The sequence below is a fragment of the Punica granatum genome, chromosome 2 (assembly GCF_007655135.1).
Source record: "Punica granatum isolate Tunisia-2019 chromosome 2, ASM765513v2, whole genome shotgun sequence".
Classification (NCBI taxonomy): domain Eukaryota; kingdom Viridiplantae; phylum Streptophyta; class Magnoliopsida; order Myrtales; family Lythraceae; genus Punica; species Punica granatum.
Genome location: NC_045128.1, coordinates 33,379,890 through 33,406,972, shown reverse-complemented (window position 1 = coordinate 33,406,972; position 27,083 = coordinate 33,379,890). Strand labels below are relative to the sequence as shown.

The 27,083-nt window shown below is 40.2% G+C and overlaps 2 protein-coding genes and 2 pseudogenes across 2 annotated transcripts; 1 reads left to right on the top strand and 3 right to left on the bottom strand.

The window, feature by feature from the left end:
* The first annotated feature begins 9,091 nt into the window (after positions 1–9,091).
* LOC116196711 (probable LRR receptor-like serine/threonine-protein kinase IRK) lies at positions 9,092–13,330 on the top strand. Its single transcript, XM_031526571.1, has 2 exons — positions 9,092–11,229; positions 11,507–13,330. The coding sequence occupies exons 1-2, from the start codon at positions 9,839–9,841 to the stop codon at positions 12,978–12,980; spliced, it is 2,865 nt and encodes a 954-aa protein (XP_031382431.1). The 5' UTR covers positions 9,092–9,838; the 3' UTR covers positions 12,981–13,330.
* Positions 13,331–15,313: 1,983 nt separating this feature from the next.
* LOC116196768 lies at positions 15,314–18,316 on the bottom strand. The gene is made up of 4 exons (XM_031526651.1): positions 17,932–18,316; positions 17,587–17,740; positions 16,395–16,519; positions 15,314–16,282 (listed from the first exon to the last, which is right to left on the bottom strand). The coding sequence occupies exons 1-4, from the start codon at positions 18,058–18,060 to the stop codon at positions 15,818–15,820; spliced, it is 873 nt and encodes a 290-aa protein (XP_031382511.1). The 5' UTR covers positions 18,061–18,316; the 3' UTR covers positions 15,314–15,817.
* Positions 18,317–18,938: 622 nt separating this feature from the next.
* On the bottom strand, positions 18,939–21,336 carry LOC116193890 (annotated as a pseudogene).
* Positions 21,337–22,907: 1,571 nt separating this feature from the next.
* Positions 22,908–25,449, bottom strand: LOC116193889 (annotated as a pseudogene).
* Positions 25,450–27,083: the final 1,634 nt, after the last annotated feature.

The window sequence follows — 27,083 nt, the reverse complement described above, 5'->3', positions numbered from 1 at the left end:
ACCCATAACCCTTATATCAACTACCAGCCCACCACCCTAATTAGGTCTCATAATTGTTTCTACCAAGGAACTAGAATATGGAATATTCCATTTCTCCACTCTCTTTTCTCTATAGAAATAGTTCAAAAGATCTATTCCATCTCTTCCCACCACACATCTCCATTCGATGAACTCTCATGGCAAGGTACCATAAATGACACATTTTCTACCTCTTTTGCCTATATTCTTGACCAGTCACATAGATTTCCCACATCAGCTTTAAATCAACGAGAATGGAGAGTTCTTTGGAGACTAAAAATACATGATTGTCATAAGCTTCTTTTATGAAAACTTTGTCTGGAATTGCTTGCCAATAAAGGTTGTTTTGGCTTCTTATTTCAATATTGTAGACACTCTTTGTCCCTTCTGCAAGGAAGCCCTAAGAGAGATTGACCATATCTTCCTCCACTACCCCTTCTCCACAATTGTTTGGGCTTTACTACCTATACATATACGATTTACAAGCCTTGAACATGTTAAGATATTGGCATGGATTAAGCTCTTCATAGGTCTTGTTGATTCCTTGAATATTCCCTGGGATATTCAGCATAAATTTCAGCTCCAGGCTTTGGTCTGCATGGATTACTTATGGATGCTTCGAAACAACCAGCGAATTGCTCAAGACAGTCCACCTTCAACGCAACCTGCAGCTAATCATGTTGATCTCAGTCCTATGCAAACAGCAACAGCAATCCACAAGCTGCTTGTGGAACTTGAAGAAGCTTGGCTTCACTAGACAACGAGCCAAATCCTACCACGAAAGATCAACTCTCATCAATTATCATTCTCTTTCAATGCAGTAATATGCAATAATTGTTTTACCCTCGCAGTTATCTGCTAAGACAACAGGAGCAACATTATTTTTGTTTGGGCATTCTCCTCATACTCCACGGACCCAACTCTTGAGGAAGCAGAAGCTGCACGCAAGGTTGTCCAGTGCGCTCAAGGTATGAACATCAGCTGATTGTTTTTTTTTTTGGAGATGCTAAGGATGTCCTAAACTGTATAAACTCTCCCGTTCAGCCAACCTCCCACAGGCTCGGAGTCTATCTTTGCTAATATGTTTGCTGATCTTACTTTTTTTTTGTTATGGACTGCCTTGTATATACCGATGGCTGAAAACTTTATTGCCCGTAATCTTGCACATTGGGCAACCTTTTATAATCTCAATGGACCTATCAGGATCTCCTCCATCTCGTCATCTGTCTTTGTAAGGGAAGAGGAGATGTAGATAGACACGTTGAGTTTATGCTATTTAGTTTGAATGAATTATCCTTCGGAGCCAAAAAAAAAAAAAAAAAAAGCTTTCACAAAGTTGTAGGAAGTTTTTTCTTTTCAAATTGAAATTTTCTTTTTTGATAAATTTGTCAAAGCGACTTGTATCAGAACCAAATATCATCCATCACATACGGCGAAACCAATAATATTAAACTTAGGACACCCTGCTCTTGTTACTTTAATCGTAGGTTCATGATTTTGCTTACGTCAACGCGTGTCATGGGCCAAAGATGAAAGGAATTATAAAGGAGCAGTCACTAGAACAAATAAACGTCTCGCATTGATCACATATGAGTTTGTACAAAATGCTCATGGATGCATTTTAATAATTTGAGTGCTTATTTATCGAAGTTAACAATAATGGTGGCCAAACGATGCTCCCTACTCTAGAGTCTAGACATATCGGGGAAATTTCTATATAAGGTGTTGTATATATGTATAGGTCCAAAGGCTTTGGACGATAGTAGCAGCTCAAGGGAAGGCCCTAATCGGTCTGCACAAATATATATATGTGTGTGTGTGTGTGTGTATGATATATACAGAAGCAGAAGGGGAGGATCGATAGCTGGATTCCCTGTTCCCAACAGAAGCTTCCAAATCCAACCACACAGAAAGTCAGCCCTAAAAATGCCATCTCCGACCTGAAGACAAACATGTAATGGTTTGCCCTAACTAATCCCTCACAGTCCTAGACAAAGCCAGCCATAACGATAAATCTGGAGGAATGCAGTCGCAGTTCAGATGTGAATCGCTGCGGGTGCTATTACCTATATTTTCAGACGACTGCTTACTATATATATGAGCATCGATCATATACGGATAAGAAATTTTTGAAGGATTAACGAAACTTCCCATGGCGCAATTATATCGAATTTGAAGTGTCAACAATATTAGAGCCCGGAGAAAACAGCCATGCCAAAAGGGTCGCGTGAGTTTTGTCATTTCCATATGAAAGAGAGAGTAGAAAATACAGGATAGGATAGCCTCTACACGCCACGCGTGTCGGGATATAGAGCTTCCATGTCACGTGGAATTGTAATTTACTGGTCTGGAATTCCCACAAAAATCAAATCAGACGAAGAAAGAAGGATATTCATATACATTCATATATATACCATATATATGTATGTATTTTCTATCTAAATTGTATGCCTTTTGGATGCATTATTAGAATATTAATGTAATATATATGAACATGCAATGATATACAATACAACGACCGAATTATATTATTCCTTATTAGCCTACGGAAGACAGAAAAGAAGTTTCTAATTTCGAAAACCATGCAGACGGTGGCCTAGGTTTCCACACTCTCTCTCTCCCTCCCCCTCTCTCTGTGCAAAAATGGCTTTTAATGAGGAGGGAGCATTCAATGAATTGCATTTAATGGAATTTGCTAGATTAGTTGAGGGAGGGGGGGACCTCTCAGTTCAGATCAAATATTTCGTATATTAAATGACATTGCAAAGCAAAAAAATAAAATAAAATACAAGGGTCTTATAATTTCTAGCTTTTTCCATAACGGTTTCCATAAATATAATCACTACCGTTCAAAGGATGAGAATTTACTGGAGTATAGCATCAATCGCTCACTTAGAATCAAAAGATTTCTGATTTAATTTTCGAGAATGAGATTATTGTACCCTTTATTTAACTTAATTTATTATTGCACTCGACTTATAGGTCTTTTTATAATGAAAATAAAAAAAATATCACATTTCTTGTTGTAAATATTTTAAATACGAGTTAAAGGATAATTACTACCGACTGTTATGATCGTTAGATCAACTTCTTATGGTCTACCTCAGTATCCGACATAACAAGTTCGTCCGGAAGCGACTGCAGGACGGTAACACTTTCCTATTTATGTTTACTGGTTTTTGTTTTTGTAAGGTGATATTTGATTTGTAGAAAAATCCATGCAATCCATCAGAAAAAGATGCCCTTTTACTGTTACTTCACTTTCACCTCTGCAATTCTCTACCTCTCACCCCTTCTAACTTTGTTATTTATTACAACCTACCCAACAACACACCATTGCCAGCCCACTCACCTACTTGCCTTTATTGCTCATTGCCCCCTTCGGCTTCTTTCACTATCTGCTGCTTCCCTATCCTGAAAATTGCCCTTCCTCTTGTACCTTTCTTACCAAAACGGCCACTCCTCCTTCCCCGACATCCATTCGATCAAATCTAAGAGCCTCAATTGATAGAGAAAATTGAAGTCGTGCTACCTAGATTGACCATCTAATGGCACCCTCGTAAGATCTGGTAGCTTACGCTCGCAGTTAATTAAAGAAAAAGGGACGTAATTACAACATTCCCATTCGAATATATTATTATATGATGAAAACATATATGTTTAGTAGTTGCCAAATTAAAGAGAGCGAAAGGAGAGGCCATTTGTGCTGCTTCGTGACTTCGCAATTGATCCCATCTTGATCGATTGGGGGATCATATATAGCTGGTTTGGGTAATTATAGAATCTTATCCACCATTTGTTTGTCTAAGGTAAAGATTTTCTTTTTTACATCAGTATATATAAGTGGACATAAAGTCTATACCCATATCTAGTTTGTCTATTGGTTCCATGATTAAACGCAATATATAGCCGGATCTATTGATGAAGTGGACAAAATATGGGAAAGTGTTGGGAGGAAATTCAATTTGTCTCTTGCTTTTTCTAATTTCAAACATGGGGCAAAATAATATTCATCCTTATGATCAGGAAGTTTGAAAGATCCATTGTATAGTCAATTTAAGTTTATATTCAACTAAGTACCTTTTTTTTCCCCCTTTTCTTTTCTTTTCTTCTATTTTCTTTTTTGTTTTCCCTCAAAAGCAATTAATATATATTGTTTCATTATGATATGTATATGTAGTGCAAAAGGTATATATTATAGGCTTACGAAAAATTACAAGTCAACAAGCACCTCGCTGGTAAGGATATAATTATCTCCTTCAGGTGTGCATAACAAATTAGTTTGACCTCTCCATACATAATGTTTCGTACTATTGCCATGTTCTAATAAAAGAAATCATGTTCTTTATTCAATTTTTTTTTATATTTGACGCATTGAAATGAAACGAAATGAAATTATTTATTTTTACACTCCATATTATTATCTTATTGCACTTTCTACGAGTTTAAATTCTCATTCTTTAATATGACACATTTTCTTCTTACTTGATGGAATCAACCCAAGAAATTTAAGGAATGCTAATTTTACTATTTCAACAAGTTTAGATTAAAAAAAAACAAAGATCAAGATCATGAGTATGCACGTTTTAATGTTTAATTTATTGGGAGGTTGTAATGCACCTTCTTAAGATAGATATGAAATTAATACGCCATGCAACTTAAATCGATTAATTTCTCAAGAGACAACGATGATATACTGGTTCATAATTTCTGTGATTTGAGATGCTCTTATGAGCTCACAATAACTTTTTATTTTTGGCTTAAGAGTGGGCACTACCAAAAAAGGGGTTTTGACCGATATTTTTTCGGCTTTTCCCGACGCCACAAACGTCGGCCTATACACCGGCAACATTTCCTGCGACGTTTTGAAAAACATCGTCTTAAACTCCGTTGGCAAAGGCATCCTGACGCTTTTTAAAAAACATCGGCAAAAACCATCCTAGGCCGACGTTTCCCAAACGTTGGCCAAAACTTATGTCGGACAAAACCCTACCTAGACCAACGCAAGAAATGTTGGCCAAAATGTGCCTAGGGCGATGCTGATTACATTGCTAAAATTAGACCTAAGCCAATGCGAAAAACGTCGGCCCAAACCATTTTTTTAAAATAAAAATGACATCATATTGTCAATAAATTGAGAACCTATTGTCAATGATAAACGTTATCACTAACAACAGGTTGTCATACCCTAGAAATCATGAAAATTACCAAATCATGCAAAAGAATCACACTATAAATCAATATAAACTTATTATTATGATGAAAATGAGCTAATATTCACTTGAACAAGTATCAAAACATGAGTACATGATATCGAAAATTGAGTACAACACAATTTTCTCGATCGGACCTCTCGCCTTCTCTTAGTCTCAACTAAGAACAGCAAGTGTGCGGCTCTCCTCGGCGGACTTGATAACATGGGTGAAGGAGATAGCGACCTTAGAGAAGGAGATGCAGGTGAACATGTGGCAAACGGTGTGGAAGAGGTCGGGGCTGAAGAAGAAAAGGAAGAAGGCTTAAAGACCTCGGGTAGGGCCACATCTTCAGGTGCAATAGCAGAGCCATCCAGACGGACCAGAAGAAAAGCCGGAGCCTCTTGAGGAACCACGAGAAGTAGAAGATATTGAGGGCCTTCTTGTTGTAGATGTTGAAGATGATGTTTTGCAGGTACCATAGTCCGAACACCATCCCCGGCTGCAGGGTCGACTTCTTTTTTTCTCCTACTACAGCGGCTCAGGCACGACTATCTGCTCCCTTTCGGGGATGGCTTCGGCAGAAGCCCTGACGAGGCCATTGTAGTGGTGGAGGCGGGAGAGAGAAAGGTCGAGTGGGTAGATGCCGGTGCAATGGGATCTGAGAGGAAGGGGAGGTGGGGGTTCTGATGGAGGAGGAGTCTGGGGGTGCAAATGAGGAGGGCAAAAGATGAGGAAGGGAAGCAACGTGTCTAAGGGGGAAGACAATTAATAAGAAGAAAGGATGAATCAAATTTTTGGGTTTTAAATTTCACTGGTTGGGCGGGAGAGTTCCCGCTCAACCTTTAAATTTTTTTTTATAAGATAGTAGTGGGCGTTTATGAGATGTCGGCTAGTCGAAGTTTCATGAAATGTCAGCCAAAAACAACATTGGCCCAACATTTAAAGTGTCGGCCCATATCGTTCTCAAGTGACAATGTGTTGTCCTCCAAGGAGACAACACATTGCCTCGTCTATTATGATGCACAAATACCAGTGATAACAGATTATGTCAGATGGAAACGTATTGCCCAAGAACATTATAACACACTACCATATTTCAAAATTTAACACCGACTTATTTTTCTTGAAGTTCTCATTGAGGTTTAATTTTATTAACATAACATTAACTAATATTTGTTTGGATTTGTACTAGTTAGACGTAATTAGTTCGATAGGTACATGGATTAATAAGCGACTAGGAGTTCGAAGTATAAGGATAACGTCCATACATATAGAGGGCATCAAAATTTGACATGAAACCAAAGTGGCCCAACTCGTGGGCATGAAGATTATTGTTCCTTGAAATCCAAGAACAATTCCAACTCGAAAAATGAGAAAGAAAACGAGAAATATCCAAAATAAGAGATCTAATATGTGACTTTAATTTTAGGGGTTGACATTGCTTCGACAAGCAGCAAAGCATTGCTCTCAGTACAAATTTTGACCAACCATTATCAAAGGCTATGGAGACTATAATATTGAGGTCTGTCTAAGCTATGTAATATGCGGTTATGCTTATCAGTGTTGTTTTTCTTTTCGGTTTCATGGAAATTTATACCATGAGGAATTCAAAAGTTGTTGTATGATCGAAATGCGGCCAATTATCATGGAGTATTTTAACATTGGGTTTGATCTAGTCAAGCTTGGGAGAAACAAGCCTCTTGCAACTCAATTCCGTCATCGACAATAGGGTTTCTTTCATGTAATTAAATATTAAAGAGCACCGACATGTTGACTTATATCTTGAATTATCTTAGTCAGAACAGACATGTGTCAAGTTTTCATATGAAATGTGGAAAAGGTAATTACAAATGTTAGAAAAATCATTATTATGGAATGTTTTTTTAAAAACATTGCATCGCATTTTATTTCTTAGTAAGATGGTAAATTATTCTTTTGATAAATTAAGAGCCACCGTGAGTTTGCACAATAATGTTTTCTTGACGGGGCCTATCGGAGCTTGTACTCTAATAGTCGAAATTGTGATCCCATAAAAGGCTAGAAGCCATATTGTTTCCTCAATAGAACATATTCAAAGTTTATTTGAAACATTCTTTGTAAGTAAATATGCCATTTGATAAGAAAAACTATGAATTTGGATCCATCGATAACTATTGAAGACCAACGTAAACTTAATCTCAAAGATTTATTTTATCAACATCATCCTTGATAATATTTTTTGTTATATGATAACATATTTTCACAAGGAAATAACACGTTACCTTTTCCATTATGAATCACGAATACCAATGACAACAGATTGTATAATAAGGTGACACCGCGTTGCTTTTTTACACTTTGGTACTTTGACAACATCTAATAGCGAAATGATAATATGTTGACAGACTTTAACAACATCATGACAAAGGCTGGCGTTTGAAAAGTTGGGAAAAGTTCCAAAAACGTCGGGGTAGGGAAAGCAAAAGGCATTTTTTTTTGCATCGACTAAACTTAAAAATGTCGACATATGATTAACAAAGGCCAACGTTTTTCAAAATGTCAGCTAAAAAGTGGTCAATCCTGACGTTTTGAAAAACGTCGGGATAGACTCTTTCCGACCAATTTCTCCCAACGTTTTGCTGTGCGTCGAGCCAAAAATGTCAAGTTAGGCCCATTTTCTGTAGTGATCATAATATATAAAAACTGAAGCATGCGGCGTGGATATGCTGTCTAAATTCGATTAACAAATCATTAACTTGACAATAAATGTTTTTACAGTTCCATTGAACGAATTTTGTCACAGTTTTCAATTTGATCAAGTTCAACGAAACGTTTCTAATTAGTCCACATTACCAGTACAGATAAATTAATTATTAACATTTTTTAAAAGAATATAGAAATTTACTCGATAATTGTAAATGATCTCGAGATATAATTCTTTTTTTATATAATCCAATTGTCTAACGACTAAAAATTCTAAAAATATGCTACCATTGACAATTTTAAGTGCAATAAATTGAAGTTTTATTTTATCACATTTTCCCCCCAAATTTTTTTTCCATCTTTCTCAACCCCAATCCAAACTGCTCATTTCTCTCAACTTATTGCGTTAAATTTGCATATGAATATATAACTATACATATGTGTAAGTATACATGTTAGATATTTAGCTATATGAGTAAATTATTTTTATATGTCTCATCTAGATGGAAGTGATTTATTAGCTTAAAATTAACATATATTTAATAATATTTTTTCTTTTACATATTTTAAATGCAATCATCATTTATCATTAAACATTTTTTTAAATTAATTGAAGTAGTATATTTAAATAGATATTTTCTTTTAATATTGAATTTTTTCCATTTTAATTATAAAATCATATTTTTTTTGTGCACTTTCGATTTTATTAATATTACTATAATTTTTTAAAATATAACTCGGCAGTATATTCGTAACAAATTTCTCGTACAACATTCGGATTATCCCCTACTTTAATCATGAAAACAAAAGGTTGAAAATGTGAGCCAAATGCATTTATTTTCCCATATATAAATTTCCTCCTCGGGGAGAAAATCTCTAACGGACCAAAATTTCCGTTAGCGCTGAAAGTGAAACCTTCTCCAAGAAAAATGCCAAGAACAAGAAGACGAGACAACGTTAAAGTAGTGGGCTAACCGTAAATGCACGCAGCACATGGGGGCATTCCTGGTCTTTAAACATCCCTACCCTCCCAAGCTTGAAGTCCACGTCAAAAGCATCACCTGGTTTTGTTCACGTGTCAGCCACGTCGGACAGACCCACAACCTACTCGTGGACACGTGGCACACGCCCAATTAAATACCCCCCATCTACCCATCTGACCCTTCTCTGCCGTTAAAACAAAAGGTGGAAAATCTTCCATTCGCTCTCTCTCTCCCCCTCCCTTTAGTTTCAACACCAAATTTTTAGAGCCAAAAAACAGAGGAAAAAGCAGTCCCTGCATCTCTCTCTCTCTCCTCTCTCTCTCTGTCTGGTGCCTGAGACCACTTAATCTCAGCTGCCCACATTTTTCTTGAACCGCTCGCCGGGGCCCTAGCTTTATCCCCAGGCGCCGGAGCATTCTTGGTCCCCCCTGCACACCATTGTGAGCTCACAGCTGCTTCTCCCTCTCCAACTGCTGATACTTCTTTTCCAACAATGGCGGCCCTGCATTGTGCGTCTCTCGGGTCGGTCTTTCCGGAAGCATTTCCTTCATGTCCTCTTCAACCCATTTGTCTTTCAAGCTGAAAGGAAAAACCTTTTCCTCCTCTGGAGTAGCTCAACCTCTGCGGTTTCGTGCTGTTTCCTTTCAGTCCCTTCAAGAATCTCATCTCACTGTTTTTTCACCTTTTTGGGGTCTCTTCAGTGCTCAGTGGATTCTTGCTTCACACCGACGTGAGCATTTCGTGTCCTCTTGGAGACCCATTTCCCATTCTTATCTTCTACTGAAAGCTCCGGTAGTTAGAAGTCAGTGAAGGGTCTCTAATAATGCTCTCTTAAATTTGACCCTCTTACTCTTCTTCAAAGAGAGGGACTGGAGAGTGTTCCTTTAAGCTGTCTCCTTCACTGGATCGTCTTCTGTTCGGGCATGGCTTGTTAGCTCCCTCGGGAATTTAGTAGAATCGATGCTGAACATGAGGAGGCTGCTCGTTCTGCTCTGTTTCCTTTCCCTAGCTCCGCTTCTGGTGAAGCCCTTGAACCCTTCTTTGAATGACGATGTCTTGGGGCTGATCGTGTTCAAGGCCGATGTTCAAGATCCCAAGGGAAAGCTCGCATCTTGGGACGAAGACGAAGACATCGCTTGCGGTTGGGAGGGCGTGAAGTGCAACCCCAGATCCAATCGGGTCGTCGAGCTCAACCTCGACGGTTTCTCCCTGTCCGGCCACCTCGGGCGGGGTCTTCTGCAGCTCCAATCCCTTCGGAAACTTTCCCTCGCGAACAATAATCTTACCGGAAGCATAAACCCCAACATTGCTCGGCTCGATAACTTGAGGGTTCTTGACTTGAGCGGGAACAGCCTTTCGGGGACTATTCCCGATGAGTTCTTTCAACAATGTAGCTCTTTAAGGTCGATATCTATGGCAGACAACAAGTTCTCCGGCAAGATACCGGAGAGCTTGGGCTCATGCTCGACACTTGCTTCTGTTGACTTGTCCTTCAACCAGTTCTCGGGTTCTCTGCCTGCAGGGATATGGTCTCTGAGCGCCCTTAGGATGCTCGATTTGTCTGGGAACTCTTTGGAGGGTGAGATTCCTGAAGGTATTGAGGGCATGAAGAATCTGAGAGCCCTCAATTTGAAGGGAAATCGAATAACCGGATCTATCCCTGGTGGGATTGGGAGCTGTTTGCTCTTACGGTCGATCGATTTGAGCGAGAATTCTTTCTCTGGTAGCCTCCCTGGAACACTGCAGCAGCTTACGCTATGTCATAATCTTGATTTACACGGGAATGCTCTTTCAGGGGAGATTCCCGAGTCTATCGGTCAAATTGAAGCTCTGGAGACCTTGGATCTCTCGGCTAATGCATTTTCCGGGAAGCTTCCGAGTTCACTCGGAAATTTGGTGTCTTTACAAGTGCTGAACGTTTCTGGGAATAGTCTTGTTGGTCCTCTGCCTGTATCCCTGGGCAGTCTCAAGAACCTTCAAGTGGCAGGTTTTAGTCAGAACTCCTTCACCGGAGACCTTCCCCACTGGATTTTTAAGAGCTCGTTCCAAAAGCTTCGGGCATTGGATCTGTCCTCGAATTCTTTCTCAGGTCAAATTCAGTCTGATATCGGAGATTTTACCGGCCTTCAGTTCTTGAACATGTCCAATAACTCCCTAACGGGTCCTGTTCCTACGAGTATTGGGAGGTTGAAGACCATGGATGTCCTCGATTTGAGTGATAATTGGCTGAATGGAAGCATCCCTTCTGAGATAGCAGGGGCTACTTCTCTGAAGGAACTGCGGCTGCAAAGGAATGAACTGGCCGGAAATATTCCGGCTTCAATTGAGAAGTGCTCTTCTCTAACTACTCTGTGAGTTCCTTTCCTTTTGCCTCAGTCTGTCTTTCAATTTCTAGCACTTTATTGCACAATATTTTCTGAAGTTGTGATCTTGCTGCCGCTGTTAGTTTAATATGCATAATGCTCTAACATTTCAATACCGAGACCGCCTAGAATTATTCTTGCTGTAGAGTATATCTTATTAGGGTTCACCTTGCTGGTATAATTTAAGATCTTATTTTCTTATTCTGACAATATTAAAACTTCACATTCTCATTTTCTTTTTGGTGTATTTGGTTAAATGTTGTAGAATTCTGTCACAGAACCACCTCGGTGGACCAATTCCTTCATCCATGTCAAAGCTCGGAAATCTCCAAATTGTCGACCTTTCATATAACAGCCTTTCCGGGACACTGCCCAAGCAACTCGCCAATCTTGCGCACCTCATCACCTTCAATATCTCCCACAACCAATTACAGGGCCAACTCCCTCTTGGCGGATTCTTCAACATAATATCCTCTTCATCCGTCGGCGGAAACCCATCTCTTTGTGGGTCCCCTCTGAACAGATCTTGCCCCGGAGTGCTTCCCAAACCCATTGTCCTGAACCCAAACTCCACTGTGGATTCAACTCCCGGATCCTTGCCTCCTCCTCTTGGCCACAAGAGAATAATCCTCAGCATATCAGCCCTTATTGCTATTGGAGCTGCTGCTGTCATTGTTATCGGGGTTATAGCAATCACCGTCCTCAACCTCCGTGTCCGGTCTATATCAGTCTCCCGCTCTGCTGCTGCCCTTACGTTATCTGGTGCTGTTGATGAATTATTCAGTGGGTCCCCCGGCACGGATGCTAACTCCGGGAAGCTAGTGATGTTCTCCTCGATGGACCCCGACTTCAGCACTGGAGCTCATGCCCTCCTCAACAAGGACTGCGAGCTCGGGCGGGGTGGTTTTGGGGCTGTTTACAGGACAGTTCTCCGAGATGGTCACCCCATTGCGATCAAGAAGCTCACGGTCTCAAGCCTTGTGAAGTCCCAGGATGAATTTGAGAGGGAAGTTAGGAAGCTAGGGAAGGTCAGGCACTCTAATCTTGTGGCTCTTGAGGGTTATTACTGGACCCCTTCCTTGCAGCTCCTCATATCGGAGTTTGTATCCGGCGGAAGTCTATACAAGCACCTCCATGAAGCTTCAGGTGGGAATGCAAATTCCTCTCTCTCGTGGAATGACAGGTTCAATATTATTCTCGGGACGGCCAAAGGGTTGGCTCACTTGCACCAGATGAACATTATCCACTACAACATTAAGTCAAGCAATGTACTTCTAGATAGCTTCTCAGGTGAGCCCAAAGTGGCTGATTTTGGCCTTGCAAGGCTGCTCCCAATGTTAGACCGGTATGTTCTCAGCAGCAAGATACAGAGTGCATTGGGGTACATGGCCCCAGAATTTGCCTGCCGAACAGTGAAGATAACTGAGAAATGTGATGTCTACGGGTTCGGTGTGCTAGCATTGGAGATTGTTACTGGGAAGAGGCCCGTAGAGTACATGGAAGATGACGTCGTCGTTTTATGTGAGATGGTGAGAGGGGCCCTCGAGGAAGGGCGAGTCGAGGAATGTGTGGATAAGGCACTAAATGATAGTTACCCTCCCGAAGAGGCGATCCCCGTGATGAAACTGGGTCTTATCTGTACGTCCCAGGTACCCTCGAACCGTCCCGATATGGCTGAGGTAGTTAATATTTTGGAGTTGATTAGGTGCCCTTCTGAAGGACAGGAGGAACTTGTGTAACCTCTTCTTTTTCTGACTTCAATGTCGAGGAAATCCCGATTCAAAGGAACGTTTACTTCAGTATCCGGCGAAGAAGAATCCAGGCTTGTTCATCAGATTATAACATCGAGTGGCGGAGAAAACAATTTTATTCACTGAAGTTAGCCTAGCTGGTGTTTTTTTGTTTCTTTAATTCTGTTTCTTGTCACCTTTCTGGTCCGAGACCAATTGTCGAAGTTGTTTCTCCTCCTCTGCATATGTGTTTGACGAAATTATTGGATTCCTTTTCACCGGGTCCTTGCTTGGGACTGACCCTTGAGCTGGAATTTGCTCCCAACCTACTAATTATTGCTGAAATTATTGCCCATTCATTCCGCCTTCTCTGCATTGAAGCATTTTGCTGCTTCTTGGTTTTGTTGATGAACAATGTGACGTATAATTCCTTCTCGGTCAATGCACATTGTATTTGAACAGTTTCTGTTATGTGGGCTCAGTTCAAAATCTGGCCTTTCCAGCAGAATCAATGTCAAGTTCCAATCTTTGCTGCTGCAGAACAGAATCAATGTCAAGTTCCAATCTTTGCTGCTGCAAGAAGGTCAAAAAGTGGTAAAGTGGAAAAAGAAAAACAGAGACCGTCTGACAAGAGACCCCGTCCAAAGATTCTTTTGGCACCCACCTTTAAGCCATAAATAAATAAACCACTGGAGAATAGTATAATTCACTTGCCCATCTTGAAAAAAAAAAAACTGCAGAAGAGAATAATTAATTAAATCAATTAACACAAGAGAGAAGCATGAGCTTATGGGCCTATGAGATGGAAAATGGTGAAAGCAAGGAAAAGAGAAGACGAAAACGGGGGCATGCTAGCCTAATGCTGCACTCCCGCATGCAAATTGTTTTCCAAGAGCCATTCCTCGAAGCTAGCCTTAATCGAAATGCGTTACGTTTATCTATGTAATGGAAGTCGGAAAACCAAAAATCCATATGTACCCTCACTTCTCGAAGGTATGGTCTCTATTAACCATAACAAAAGTCTTAAAGTGGAGGGAAAACCCATGACATTCATTAATTAGTCAAAAGGAACATAAATATATCCATATGTATTTTTTAAATCCTTTTCTCCCAAGGAGACATGTGCATGGATTTGAAGAAATTGGGTTGCCCCTATAAACTATGAATTTAAAAAAAAAAAAAGAGCCAAAAGACTAATTCTTGATAGGGCCCGGGAGCTACCTAATGAATAGATTAGCATAATCATCCACAGAGCACATGCTACTCATTTTAAAAAACAAGGAGAAAGGGAAAACATCTCAATTTGATATGATAATTATTACTGTTTTCTGTGTCAGATTACTTGGGGAAAAAAAGAAAGAGAGAAAAGCACCTACTTCTTTTGGTGGCATTTGACAGTGCAGCAGATTCCACTGGGATTTTTCCTTATCTCTGCACAGCACAGCTCCACATATCCTTGTCAGCTTTCTCTAGGATCCATTAACCCCACCTCTGACCCTCTTTTTTAATCCACATTGTTAATTAATTCTTATTATTTTTTATTTTATCAAGGAGAGCCAAAAAAACAGAAAGAAAAAAAGGAAAAGAGCTTCTTTGAGCATTCTTAGATCCCTATAGATGCATAAAGGAGCAAATTTTTCACTCTTCGGATACCGATTTATCGTCCGCAGTAAAACACAAATGATGTAGCTCTTTGAGTTATCGGGGGGGGGGGGGGGGGGGGGGGGGGGGGGGGGGGGACGTGGCGTTGATGCTTAGGAGTTACATGCGGTGCGATCGAGGGAGTGTATAGCTGTCCGCGCGTGCACTAATTTCTTTGGATACATACGGGTATGGGACCATCATGGACTGTATTATATAGAGCCAGAGGGAAGAAAAGTGACTGCCAGCAATGAAAATCTGCCACAGGAATAACTTTTCCCTTGTATAGTGCTTTTGCTTTTACAGTGGGGGCAAAGCATCCCAACAGTGGAACCCAACAAATTGGTAAAGACATAAACAAAGACAAGAGGATAATTGTCTGTTGGTTCTTTGGGCTCATAGAGAGGCCCTCCTCACTCGCTCACCAGTCCAACAGAGCAAAGAGACAAAGGCACTGTTCCTTGGCCCTTTTTCTGGGCCATCTTACAGTCCAAATGGACAAAGTTGTCCTGTTAGCCGTTGTTAATCCACATCGAGCAATGCTATGCGTTTATCCGATATCCTCGGCCTCCGGATCTGCTCTGTTTTGATAATGGGGGACATCGCACTGAATGAGGTAGCCCGAGAAATGGGCCTAAAACTGGCTTTGTAAGGAATTTACGCAAATGGGTTCCGATCCGACAACTTCACTCAAAAAGCAATGAGACAAGCAAGCTCAATTGGTCATTGAAAAGAGTTTTAAGTACAATAGATTTCACTCTGAAAGGGAAAGCATATGAGACAAATAAGAATTCCCCCATGAATTTATAGAGGGGACATTGTAACTACCAAAATTTGAGATGTATCATTCAACCTCCCCAATTCTTGAAGGGACCGAAGAACAAAAAAGCCAACAAAGACAAATCAAAACTTCACCTGTTTCTATAACACTTTGACTTTAACATTCCTACGTGTATGTATGGATATAGCTTCACTGTTCAATTTCCGTGCGTCGATTTCAGTGGGAGGTGTGCTGTTGATGGCCCGGATAAAATCGTGACATGTTATGGTCCATGTGAGGCTAATACAGGCCGCCGGATAGCCAGACTTCAACCAGAGTCATCAAAAGCAGCAGCTCTGCTACAGAAATCACATGTAGAGGAGCCAAATCTGTGTTTATGGGGGCCGAAACTGGAAAAAGACCCGATCTACCCAATAACAAATCTTTAATCATCCCAATTGTCTTCCCATCCATCTTTGTTGGAGGACTTTGACTTATGGCCATTTGGCGATCCATTCCCTACCCGTTTTTTACTTGGAGGGGGCTTGACCTCCCTTATCTCGTCACCCCAATCATCATCCCAACTCTCATCCCATCCATCGGCCGTTTCTATATCAACAGCCAAGGTCGAATCTGCCTCAGTCCGCCCCATCTCGAGCTCCTGGTATGGGACACCATCAACATGCCTTTCTTTCTTCCCAAACTTGCAACAAGCCCACACTCCTCCAATGACAAGAACTGCAGCAAAGAAGAGGTAGACTCCATGAATGGGTGAGACTTGCGAGGCATAAGGGAAATTCTTATAAAAGCTGCCTCCTGCTGTGGAAGATTTCAGTTGAACCACACAATCCCCATTTCCAGCATTCAACACAATGGAAGAACTTCCTTGAACCTTCGCTGTGAGATTGACCTGATACAGACCATTAGATGATCATGAATCATGATCCTCATTTTATTATGCATTTCTTTTCATAAAAGATAAATTAGGGCGGAGGGAACGAACAGAAAACAGCAAGTCTGACCTTTGTGATGTTTTTTTTGGCTAATTGGATCTTATCAGAAGTAATGTTTGCTGGTAAGAAAACGATATTCACATTTAGAGGAATTTCCCCACTGTTTTGGAGAACAAGAAACGCTTCCTTCGGCGCTACAGGAAAAAGAAGAAATTCCCATCAATAAACTTTCACTACATTAATCAGACCTCAGGATAAAATCACGAGATTGCATCATATCCCACCAGTTTCTGCATTGATATTAACCTACATATCAATATGTAAGACGGGGGAAAAAAAATCCCTTATTGTCCTGCCCTCCCATTAATAATTTAGCAAGATCAAACTCAAATTTGACGGATCCAATTCAAAGCGCTCTGGTTAAGTCTAAGCAATTAAAACCCAGACACAATGAATTTAGCTTACTCCAAAAAAATTATGAAGAACCACACATTTAACTGCATTAGAATGGCATCAGGATAGGGAGAAAACTACTGTCAACTGTCAATCTCTTCATAAAATCATTACGACGCCCACAAAACCCGCAACACACTTTACTCTCGGCACAAATCAAACTCATTACTGTCAGCCTAGACTAAGAAAGAGCAAATCAACAACTCTCACTACAATCAACCATCCTGACACCTTTTCCTTTCATTTCCTCATAAGCTCTCCTCGCAGTGCCTGCTAAATATTCCATAAACGGATATAGAACCATCCATCAATTAGAACTCGTCTTCTCTTCTTCCATGTCTACAAGGCTTCTGAAGATGGAAACTTATCCAAATCAATCTCTTCCATAGACTTTTAGCGCCAACTACTACATGTATAGATATTCTGTCCATTTCAGAAATCAACGGAAAAGCAAGCAAGAAAGAAGCACCGGTCGATACTTCGCAATGGAAATGGCAGTTTTCTCTTTTAAGCACTGCTGACATCTGGCAATGGATGATTGTTGTCGACAGAAAGTAGTTTGCTCAGGATGGGAAATTACTATCCCTAAGATCTTAATTTTTCACTTAACGATTTAAACAGCACCGAATTCAGAGCATTCCAATTCCTTCATGACAGTCATGTGGAGCGAGACACATCCCCCGAGACAAAAGTTTAAAGCAGGACCATGGTCCTGCTTTCGACAGCATGATCAGTTAATAAAACCATTCACCATGCAATGAGCACCTTAGATCAATATTATTAAAGTGTAGAAGCTTGTTTTTGTTACCACTCCCAGCATAAAGCAAGCAGGCACTCAAGTCCTTGACATGGCAGGCCTCTGATGACCCCAAGCACCCCTCTCTACCAGTCGGGTCAGCCTCCTTTCCCGAGCCCTTGGTTCCACCCAAAACCGAACTGGGACTTGGTGCCGGAGAAACACCCTGCAATCAAAATTCAACATTTTTTGAATACCCAACAAGCATTTCAGCATTCTGCATAAGATAATTCACTCACAGCCAGCTAACTCTTCCAAGAACTTACTTTTCTGAACATTACACAGATCAATCCAATCAAGCCTTCCTTTTTCCCGCGAGCAACCAGCTAAAAGAAAGATAACATGACATCAACATACCTCTGCAGGTTCGATGTCCGCGAGAATTCTGGGCAGTTTTCGGATCCTCCAAGGATAAATAGCATCGGACCGGTGGGCGAAAATCAAGAACAACGCAAGGACCACCGAAGCGGTCCGAGTCTGCAACATCTCGACGGATCCCCCGACAGCAGAGGAAGACCCTAAATCGTAGACTCGGAATCAGAAGAACCCATCACCAAGAATGGAGAATTCTGGCCGGGTCTGCGTCTCCCGATTATCAGAATGTCAAAGTCAACGCGAGTTCACAAGGAAGGCTGCTTCTGGGCAACGACCATGACGCGACCAAGAGAATAAGGGAAGAAGAGTCTTGTCTTCCTCTCCTCTCCCCACCTCTCCCTCCATCGACGGTATCGTCGCCAAAACGCTGCGGATTGAAGCCAAGTCCATCATAAGGCCTTCTGGCTTCTGCAGACTGCAGGCCGAAGTGGGGCCCGCTATTTCTGTTGGGCCCCTCATATAGATATTCTACGGTGAGTGCAGCTTTCGCGCACAGTAACATAACACTATTATTTTCTACAAAATATAAAAGATTAATTTATATCTAACTTTCGCACTAAATCCATATAAATAATTATTGATATCCTAATTTTGTTTTAGTATATGCACATCTAATATTTAATTAAGTATCATTAATCGTTTTCTAAATATCACTTAACATTATATTTTGGAAAGCAATTCTTATATTAGATTCTTCCTCTTTACCGATATATATATAGTTAATTAATTTTAATTACAATTTCATTATTATGAACATCTAATTTCTAAACTAAGCATTATTCTTTTTTTAAAAAAAAATTTCAAATATTTATCTGTATCGCATATCATTAATTTTGACTTTGAAATGAATAAAACAAAAACTAGAATATTTTTAGTTTTTTTGCTACCACAAATACAAAACTATTTGAAAAAATATTTCTTTCTTAAAAGTATACATCTTTAAGTACATATATATCATATCTTTCAAAAATTCGTAATTTAAGCCGTAATGTTGATAATATATCTCTCAATCTTCTTATTTAATTTTATGTATTCCATCCATTTAGTATTATTAAGAACATTTTGAATTTAATTTATAAAAGAACTACTAATTTTTTTCAGTGAACATACTAAATATTTAAAAATGCGGACGTCTGTGCGTCACATGACTAGTTATAAAGAGAAGAAGAGGGAAAAAAAAAAAAAAAGAAGAGAACTACAAGTCTACAAGTACTTATTAGCCACACGAGACCAGTTCTCCATTAGATCAACTGGGTGAAGCTTTACATGTAGGCCCATCGCCTGGGTCGGCATGGGGTTCTGGCATATCGGCTCTCCAGGAACCATCTCTGTCCATTCGTACCTTGTTATCAGATGGTGGAGCAGAAGCAGCACTTCGATCCTAGCAAACTCAGCTCCAAGGCAGATCCATGGGCCAGCACCGAATGGAATGTAGGTGTATCGAGGCAACAGCTTAGACGGCCCTCAAATCTTGCAGGATCAAACTTCTCTGGCTCTTGGAATATATTCTAGTCCATGTGCTTACTGGAAGACATCCAAAACACCTGACAGTCAAGCATTCTGAAGTTAGAACTCACTCGAGTACAGCTCAAAATTCCAAAGTATAAGGTTGCGTTTGGTTTCATAGTAGGATTTTAAAATCAGATTTTGATTTTGATTTTGAGTAGAATAAATGGGGCCCATCCTTTGACTTTGTATGAGTTATATTATTTTGTTGTGGAAAAAAGTAGTATAAATGGGGCCCACTCTTTGACTTTGTATGAATTATTTTGTTTTGTAATGGGTAGGGTTAAATTAGAATTGTGATTTTAAAATTGCATCCACAATCCAAACAGGCCCTTAGGCAGTTATGCATGATTCGATCTTTTCCGGTAATCGGTCTTTGTTTTTACTATGCCAATGCTTCCAGATGTTCTTACTGAAACTGATAATCGGGGAGGTGTCAATCGGAAGCAGGGAATGTATACTTAACTGCCAACCTTTGTGGATGTCAAAGCCTTGAAAGGTGGTGTCTCTGCAAGCACATTTGAAGTTGCCAAAAACAGGAGGATTTATCGTCATCACCTCTTGAGCCACTCTCCATGTGTACTTTATCATTTGAACCTCCCTCCAAGTAATAAGGTTTTTGTCTCCTTTTCTCCCTTCTCTAGCCTCCAGAGCTCTCATTTGCTCTGCCAGAAGGCTCGGCATACATCAATCAGGAAGACACAAATCAAACGAAAACCGGGAAAGGAAAAGGAAGAAGTTACTTTCATAGACCTTGCTTCAAACATCAGTATCCGTGTGGAGGAGTCTGATTAGAAGGCTGAGTAGGACGGTCGTTGTGTCGTGGCTTGCTATTATCAATGTGATCAAGTTATCACAATCTCTTCTTCTAGAAGTTCCGTGCCGTTTTCATCTCTTAGTCTAAGCAAACTTGAGATCACGTCCTCCCTGTCTCTCCCCGACCCTTCTTCCGATTACTTCGTCCTTCGACAGGTGAGATCCACGAGCAAGTTGGATATCTGGTCCCGTGCCTGCTCTGCTCAGTCATAAGTTATGCCCCTCAAGTTCAGGGGGATAGCCCATATGCCGCTGAGGGCGATGGTGAAGTCTTCAAAAAGGGTATCTTTTTCTTTCCCTTCAGGCAGTCCGAAGAGTAAGCTGCAAGTTACCTTGAAGGTGATCTTCTTCATTAAGGGCACAATCTGCACCGAATCCCTTGCCTTCAAATTCCCATGTCGGGGTCAAATCTGAGAATTTTGGAAGAAACTTGGAGAGCATTCATTTAGTTTTCATTTTTTTTAACTGTATGGAAATATGCTCTCTACCATGTTTCCTTTCGGTTTCCGGAGACTGTGTGTCTTCTAAGAATGAAATTCCGAGCAGAATTTACTTAAATCTCCAATGAAGATGAATGATGAAGTGAATAATATAAGTCAAAAACACTCGTGACCTGCAACAGCTGTTGTCGAATCACTGCATCCATTTCCCCAACGAACTTTTGGATGCTTTATGGTTTTAAAAAGCTCATGATCGGACCGCGAAGTAGCCTACGCCTAGACCCTGAGAGCTCAAAGATGCTGTGGCTCCCAAGTATGTCTTTAGCAGTGGTTACTTGAGTAGTCGAGATCCCACTATCGCTCCTGCTGAACAAGAATTTGTTCCCGGCTTGGCACGTCAAGAACACGGCATCTGAGCCCATCAGAGAGGTTTTGAAGACTGGCCATGCTTCCGCATCGGGGCTTGGATCCACTCCCAGGTCTGGTCCTGTTTCTGTGCCTGTAGGAAGCTTAGGATCTCCCCCCTGAAACGGTACTGGGCGGGAGGTTCTGTAGCATAGAAGAAGCGAGGCCCTGAATTTGAAGCACCAAAAAAAAAAAAAAGACTAAAAACGTCAGTAGGAAATTAGGTTCGGTGACTTTATATCCATCTTCTGATGCTTGGCTGAAAGCTATATGCTGCACTCCCTTATTCTTATATAGAAGTAAGGATGAATAAATCCCGACTGCCCATATGAAAACAACATGGATGATTTCCTACAAAAAAAGTAAAGTATTCTTAAAAGGGCAAATTACCCTATATATCTTCAATTTTTTTTCAAATCTATCATATACTTTAAAAATGATCTAAAATATCTCATGGTTTACATTTTTTTTTCCAAATCTATCTCGCCGTTATATCTCTGACAACATTTAACGTTCTTGCCACTGTGGCTCTTTTACCTGGGATAGATTTAAGAATAAAATTAAAATCATGAGATAGATTTGGAGCATATTTACGTTTAATTAATGGAAAATTTAACGCTGGGATATATTTGAAAAAAAATATAAACCATGAGAAATTTTAGATCATTTTAAAAGCATATGATAGATTTGAAAGAAATGTAAAACCATGGGAAATATGGAGTAAAAATCCCTTCTTAAAATTAGGTGTTTGTTTTGCCTGTTTTGGCTATCGCGTAAAAGATAACCCCAAAGTGATTAATTTTTCTGTATTGTCTGGCTGGATCGCTTCACCAGATAACAAAAGTTGAAATGGAGAAGATTCAGAGAGGAGAAGATCTGCAGCTTGCATATGCATTCTTCTACATGTCTTGTGAAAAAGGGATAGTGACTTGCCCTCGTCAAGCATATATATATATATGTATGTATATATATTTGATTTCATTTAGTTCATCGATGTTGTTTTTCTATTAATCTCTTTTTGCAAATTAAAATGCAATAAATTTCTGTACTTTTGTTTTTGTCTGAGGGCTCGTTGCAGCTGCTTTGTATTTAGCTTATTTAGTTTTAGTCTTGCTGGACTGACCACCATCCATGATGTCTCAATGGAAGAGACAATCTAGCTAGCTATTACTGGAATGAAGCTATGGTAAAGCATCGGGGTGATCACCGGATCATATCCAGGATTTTGGTCGAGGAGGGGCGAGTCCTTAGGAGGGGCCAAAGGGAAAGTAACTTTGCCGAGTTATAAGGGACAAATATAAATAATTTGATTAAAATTGGAAAAAAAAATTATAACTTTTCATATAACGTCAAAATTTTTGGAGGGCGACTACCACCTCCAACCCTCGTCGGTCCATCCCTGGGATCAGTCGTCTCAAGAATGTTCATTTATATCGTTCTCAGACGAAAGATTAAATGGCTCTTCCTGGCAATTTTTTTTCCTTCTTTTTGCATTATATGTTGTTATCTAAACCTGGCAGGTCCATCTTTTCTCAAAATCTATATATAAGAACTGGTCACAATGAAAATTTGATAGCATAAACGACATCAATAAGTTGCTATCAATTGAATCATGAAAATTAATTTACTCCAATTGATAAACCAAGTGCAATATGGTTATCATCTGTTGATTAATGTCATCGCACCATATTGAAAGTACTATAAGGCCTTCAGCGAGGTGTCATTTCGGTTGTGTCAATTGTGATGTTCAAGCATAGACCTCATACGATGAATAATGATCTTATTCGGGCAGTTAATGGATAGGGATACAAACTTATTGTAACAGAGTTCGCGCCACTGGAATTACTAAGATAATTACAAACAGTACTTTATTTGCCACCCCATGGCCCGTTCTACTGACCCACTACTGCAGTGGGCTTGCTTTATTATGGTTCGAGGCTCCTCTAGTTTCTCGGATGAAGCTTCATGGGAAGGCCCGTTGCCGGGTACAGCATGGGGTCCCGGCTTATTGGCTCTCCAGGAAACATCTCTGTCCATCGGTACTTTGTTATCAGATGGCGGATCAGAAGCAGCACCCCGACCCTTGCAAACTCAGATCCCAGGCACACTCGTGGCCCTGCGCCGAACAGAATGTAGGTGAATGGAGGCAACAGCTTAGACTGGTCCTCGAATCTGGCCGGATCGAACTTCTCCGGGTCTTGGAATATATTCTTGTCCATGTTTGTGGGCCAAGCCATCCAGAACACCTGACAGTACACACAGCATTTTGAAGTTAGACATGATTAAATCATTTCCAGTAATGAATCGCTTTTACTACACCAATGCTCCCCAATGTTCTTACTGAGATGGATACCTCGGGGAGGTGCTGGGAGCGAGGAATGAATGCGTACCTGCCAACCTTTTGGGATGTCAAAGCCCTGAAAGTTGGTCTCTCTAGAAGCACATTTAAAGTTGCCATTCTATCCTCATAATCTCCAGAGCCACTCTCCATGTGTACTTCATCATTTGAACCTCACTCCGAGTAATAAAATTGTCTCCTCGCCTCCCTTTTCTAGCCTCCAGAGCTCTCATTTGCTCAGCCACAAGGTACAGCATACGTCAACCTGGAAGACAAGGATCAAACAAAAACCGGGAAATGAAAACGAAGAAGTTACCTTCGTAGACCTTGCTTGAAACATCGCTGTCCCTAGCAAGGTGCCTGATGTGAAGGCTGGAGAGGACAGTCAACGTGTCGTGGCTCCCAATTACCTACGTGATCATGTTATCAACGATCTCTTCTTCTAGAAGTTCCTTGCCATTTTCATCTCTCAGTTTAAGCAGACTCGAGATCACGTCCTCCCTGTACCTTCCGGACCCTTCTTCCAATTGCTTCCTCCTCCAACGAATGAGATCCAAGAACAAGGTCGATATACGGTTGCGTGCCCGCAGTGCTTGGTTATAAGTTGTGCCTCGTAAGCTCAGGGGAATCGCCCATAAGCCTCTGATTGCGATAGTGAAGTCTTCAAAGAGGGCATCTTTCTCTTTCCCTTCAGGCAGTCCGAAGAGTAAGCTGCAAGTTACCTTGAAGGTGATCTTCTTCATTAAGGGCACAATCTGCACTGAGTCCTTGCCTTCAATTTCCTGCATTAGAATCATATGTGAGCATCTTGGAAGGAAAAATGGAGAGCATTTTACTCGAAGTTTTCGTTTTTTTTTTAGTCTAACATGAGAACATGCTTTCTGCGATCTTTTCTTTCGATTTTCAGAGACCAGATATTTTCTTTTTTTCTTCTTGTTATACTAAAAGAAGAAGAATGAAATTTCAAGAAGAATTTACTTGATCTTGTAACGAAAACGAAGAACGATGAAGGGAACAGTATAGAATACTGAAAGACTCATGACTTGTAACAGCTGTTGTTGAATAACTGCATCCATTCTCCGACGAACTTTTTGACGCTTTCAAGTTTCAAAAAGCTCATGAAAGCACCACAGACGAGCCTATGCCTCGGTCCTGGGACCTCGAAGATGCTGTGGCTCCCAACTATGGCTCTAAAAGTGGCTACTTGACTGCTCAAGATCCCATTGTCACTCCCGCTGAACATGAATTTGTTCCTAGCCTGGCCCATCAAGAAGACGGCGTTTGAGCCTATCAGAGAGGTCTTGAAGACGGCCCCGTGCTTCCAGATCTGTTCTTTGATCCATTCCCTGGTCTGGTCCCCCCCCCCCCCCGAGAAACGGTAACCCGAGGGAACTGGGCGGGAGGTTCTTGTAGCCCGAAAGACGTGAGGCCCTGAGTTGAGGCACCCGACAAGAATGACCAAAGGGGTCAGTAGGAAATAAGGCGCTGTTATTGCTCATCTTCTTGTGCTTAACTGAATTCCACATGCTGCCCTCATGCATGCTTTTATAGAAGAACGTGGGGATGTCTAAGTTTCGATTGCGTGCAAAAGATTGAAGCCGATGTATTTGTTTTGCCTGATTTTCCTATTGTAAAAGACGATTCGAAAAGTGATTAATTTTCTGTACTGCTCGATTGGATGCTTCGCTCGACAAGAGTTGTTTCTCGTGTTTGGACATATTGAGTTTGAGTTAAATGTAGAAGAATCAAAGCAGGATTTAGCTGATACTTCCTGAGGAGCTGCCTGCGTATGTAATCTTGCCATGTCTTGAGGAGAAGAGACAGAGACTTGCTCTTTGCTCCTATATACGTACAAGCTTATCAAATTTGAATAAGTTCATTAATGTTGATTTTATCAACATTGTTGCTAATTAAGTCCTATGAATTTCTGGTACTTTTGATTCTGTCAGGCTTCTTGAGCCTTGTCAGCTCAGTTAATCTTGCTGGACGGACCATTATTATCAATGGTATCTCACTGGAAGAGACGAAATCTATTATTGGAACGAAGCTAGTGTGAAGCATTGGCATGACCACCGGGCCAATTCTCTCAAAGCTTTTACATAACAATAATTATCAACTCCGAGGAAGGAGGTTTAATGCGGTGGCTTATATTGTCGATTCGGAATCAAGAGTTCTTCAGTTTGATCTTCACCGGTGGAACGTTCCGTGCATAGGCAACCGTCAGTAAGTTGCCTCCATATATCTATTGGATCATGAAAATTAATCTGCCAATTATTATTATAGACTGGACGAGAGAATTCAACCCTACAAATTAATCTATTAATAGGAAAGTCGTTTAGTGTATAAATGTCGGGTTGATATATCAAACATTGAGTTGAAATTATTTATATTGTACATACAAGTAAATTAATCGTATTTTTTTCATGTAAATTATTTGAGGTCAAGTAATTTATTTTTTTTACATAATTTACTTTTGTTTTTGCTGAATTTACGTAATTTACTTGAATTCTAAGTAAATTAATTGAAAATTTTCAACTGAATATATGTATGCACCATACATGCTTTTTAATCGTATGTATTATAGAATTTTTTTATAAATGTCACGTCAATTACTTGTATAATCGATGTAGGATATATCTCATACCTTGCAATAATTGGTTCAAAACCGTCCTCCCCTAAAGACCAACATCCCTATCATTCACGGCGCGTTGGTCATGGCCAGCACTCCCAATCCATCCGAGATTGGTTCTGATATCAATTGTTATAAACTAAATGTGAGAGCGATTAACAAAAAGACTAGGCTATTAGGTAAGAAAACCCATTTAGTCTATAAACCATGTACCAATTGCCCATCTAATCAATATTCGATATGTCTCATACTTTACCATTAATTCAGTCCATAACATCCGATAAAGCACGTACCATCTCCCCATCTCCTAACTAAATAAATTGGATTCTGATTCGTTACTCGTCACATTCATATAGTAGATTTCTTTAACCTAGCTACGTGTATTTATCGACTTAGAAATATTCAAAAGTTGTACTCTCCATCCCACCCCTTTCAATTTTATCCATTCGGGATTTTTATACTAATTTAGGTTCGGAATATAGCATATGTAAGAGAAATTCTTGAATAAAATTCGTAGGCATGAATTCCTTTGAGCTTCCGTGGCTTTATGAGTTTCTCAAAAAATTGTATATTCCGTATGTTTCTGTATGAAAGATGCGTCAGCTGAAAACGGGTAGGTAAATTGAGTGGTGGATAGAGAATTTGGCACACGTGGGTAGCTGCACAGCCTCGATTCAAACCTCGCTGAGATCCCATTAACATTGACCGATGATGATGTTGTGTCTTATAATGTTAACTTCACTTTATTCTACTCCTTAAACAAAAATTACTTAAATTTCATATTAAGTTAAAGAATATTGCGATGATGATGGGAATGGCTTCTGGGTGTAAATTGTACTTGATATGCGCATACGAAGGGTTCTTTTAGGACAGAGATATCGAGAGTGACGATTGATATTGTTGTTGATAAGCGAATTACAGTTATTTTCCACAATAATCAACATTCCTGCACCATTAGATAAGAAACCATTCGAAACCTAAGACGGTAGAGAAAGTCACA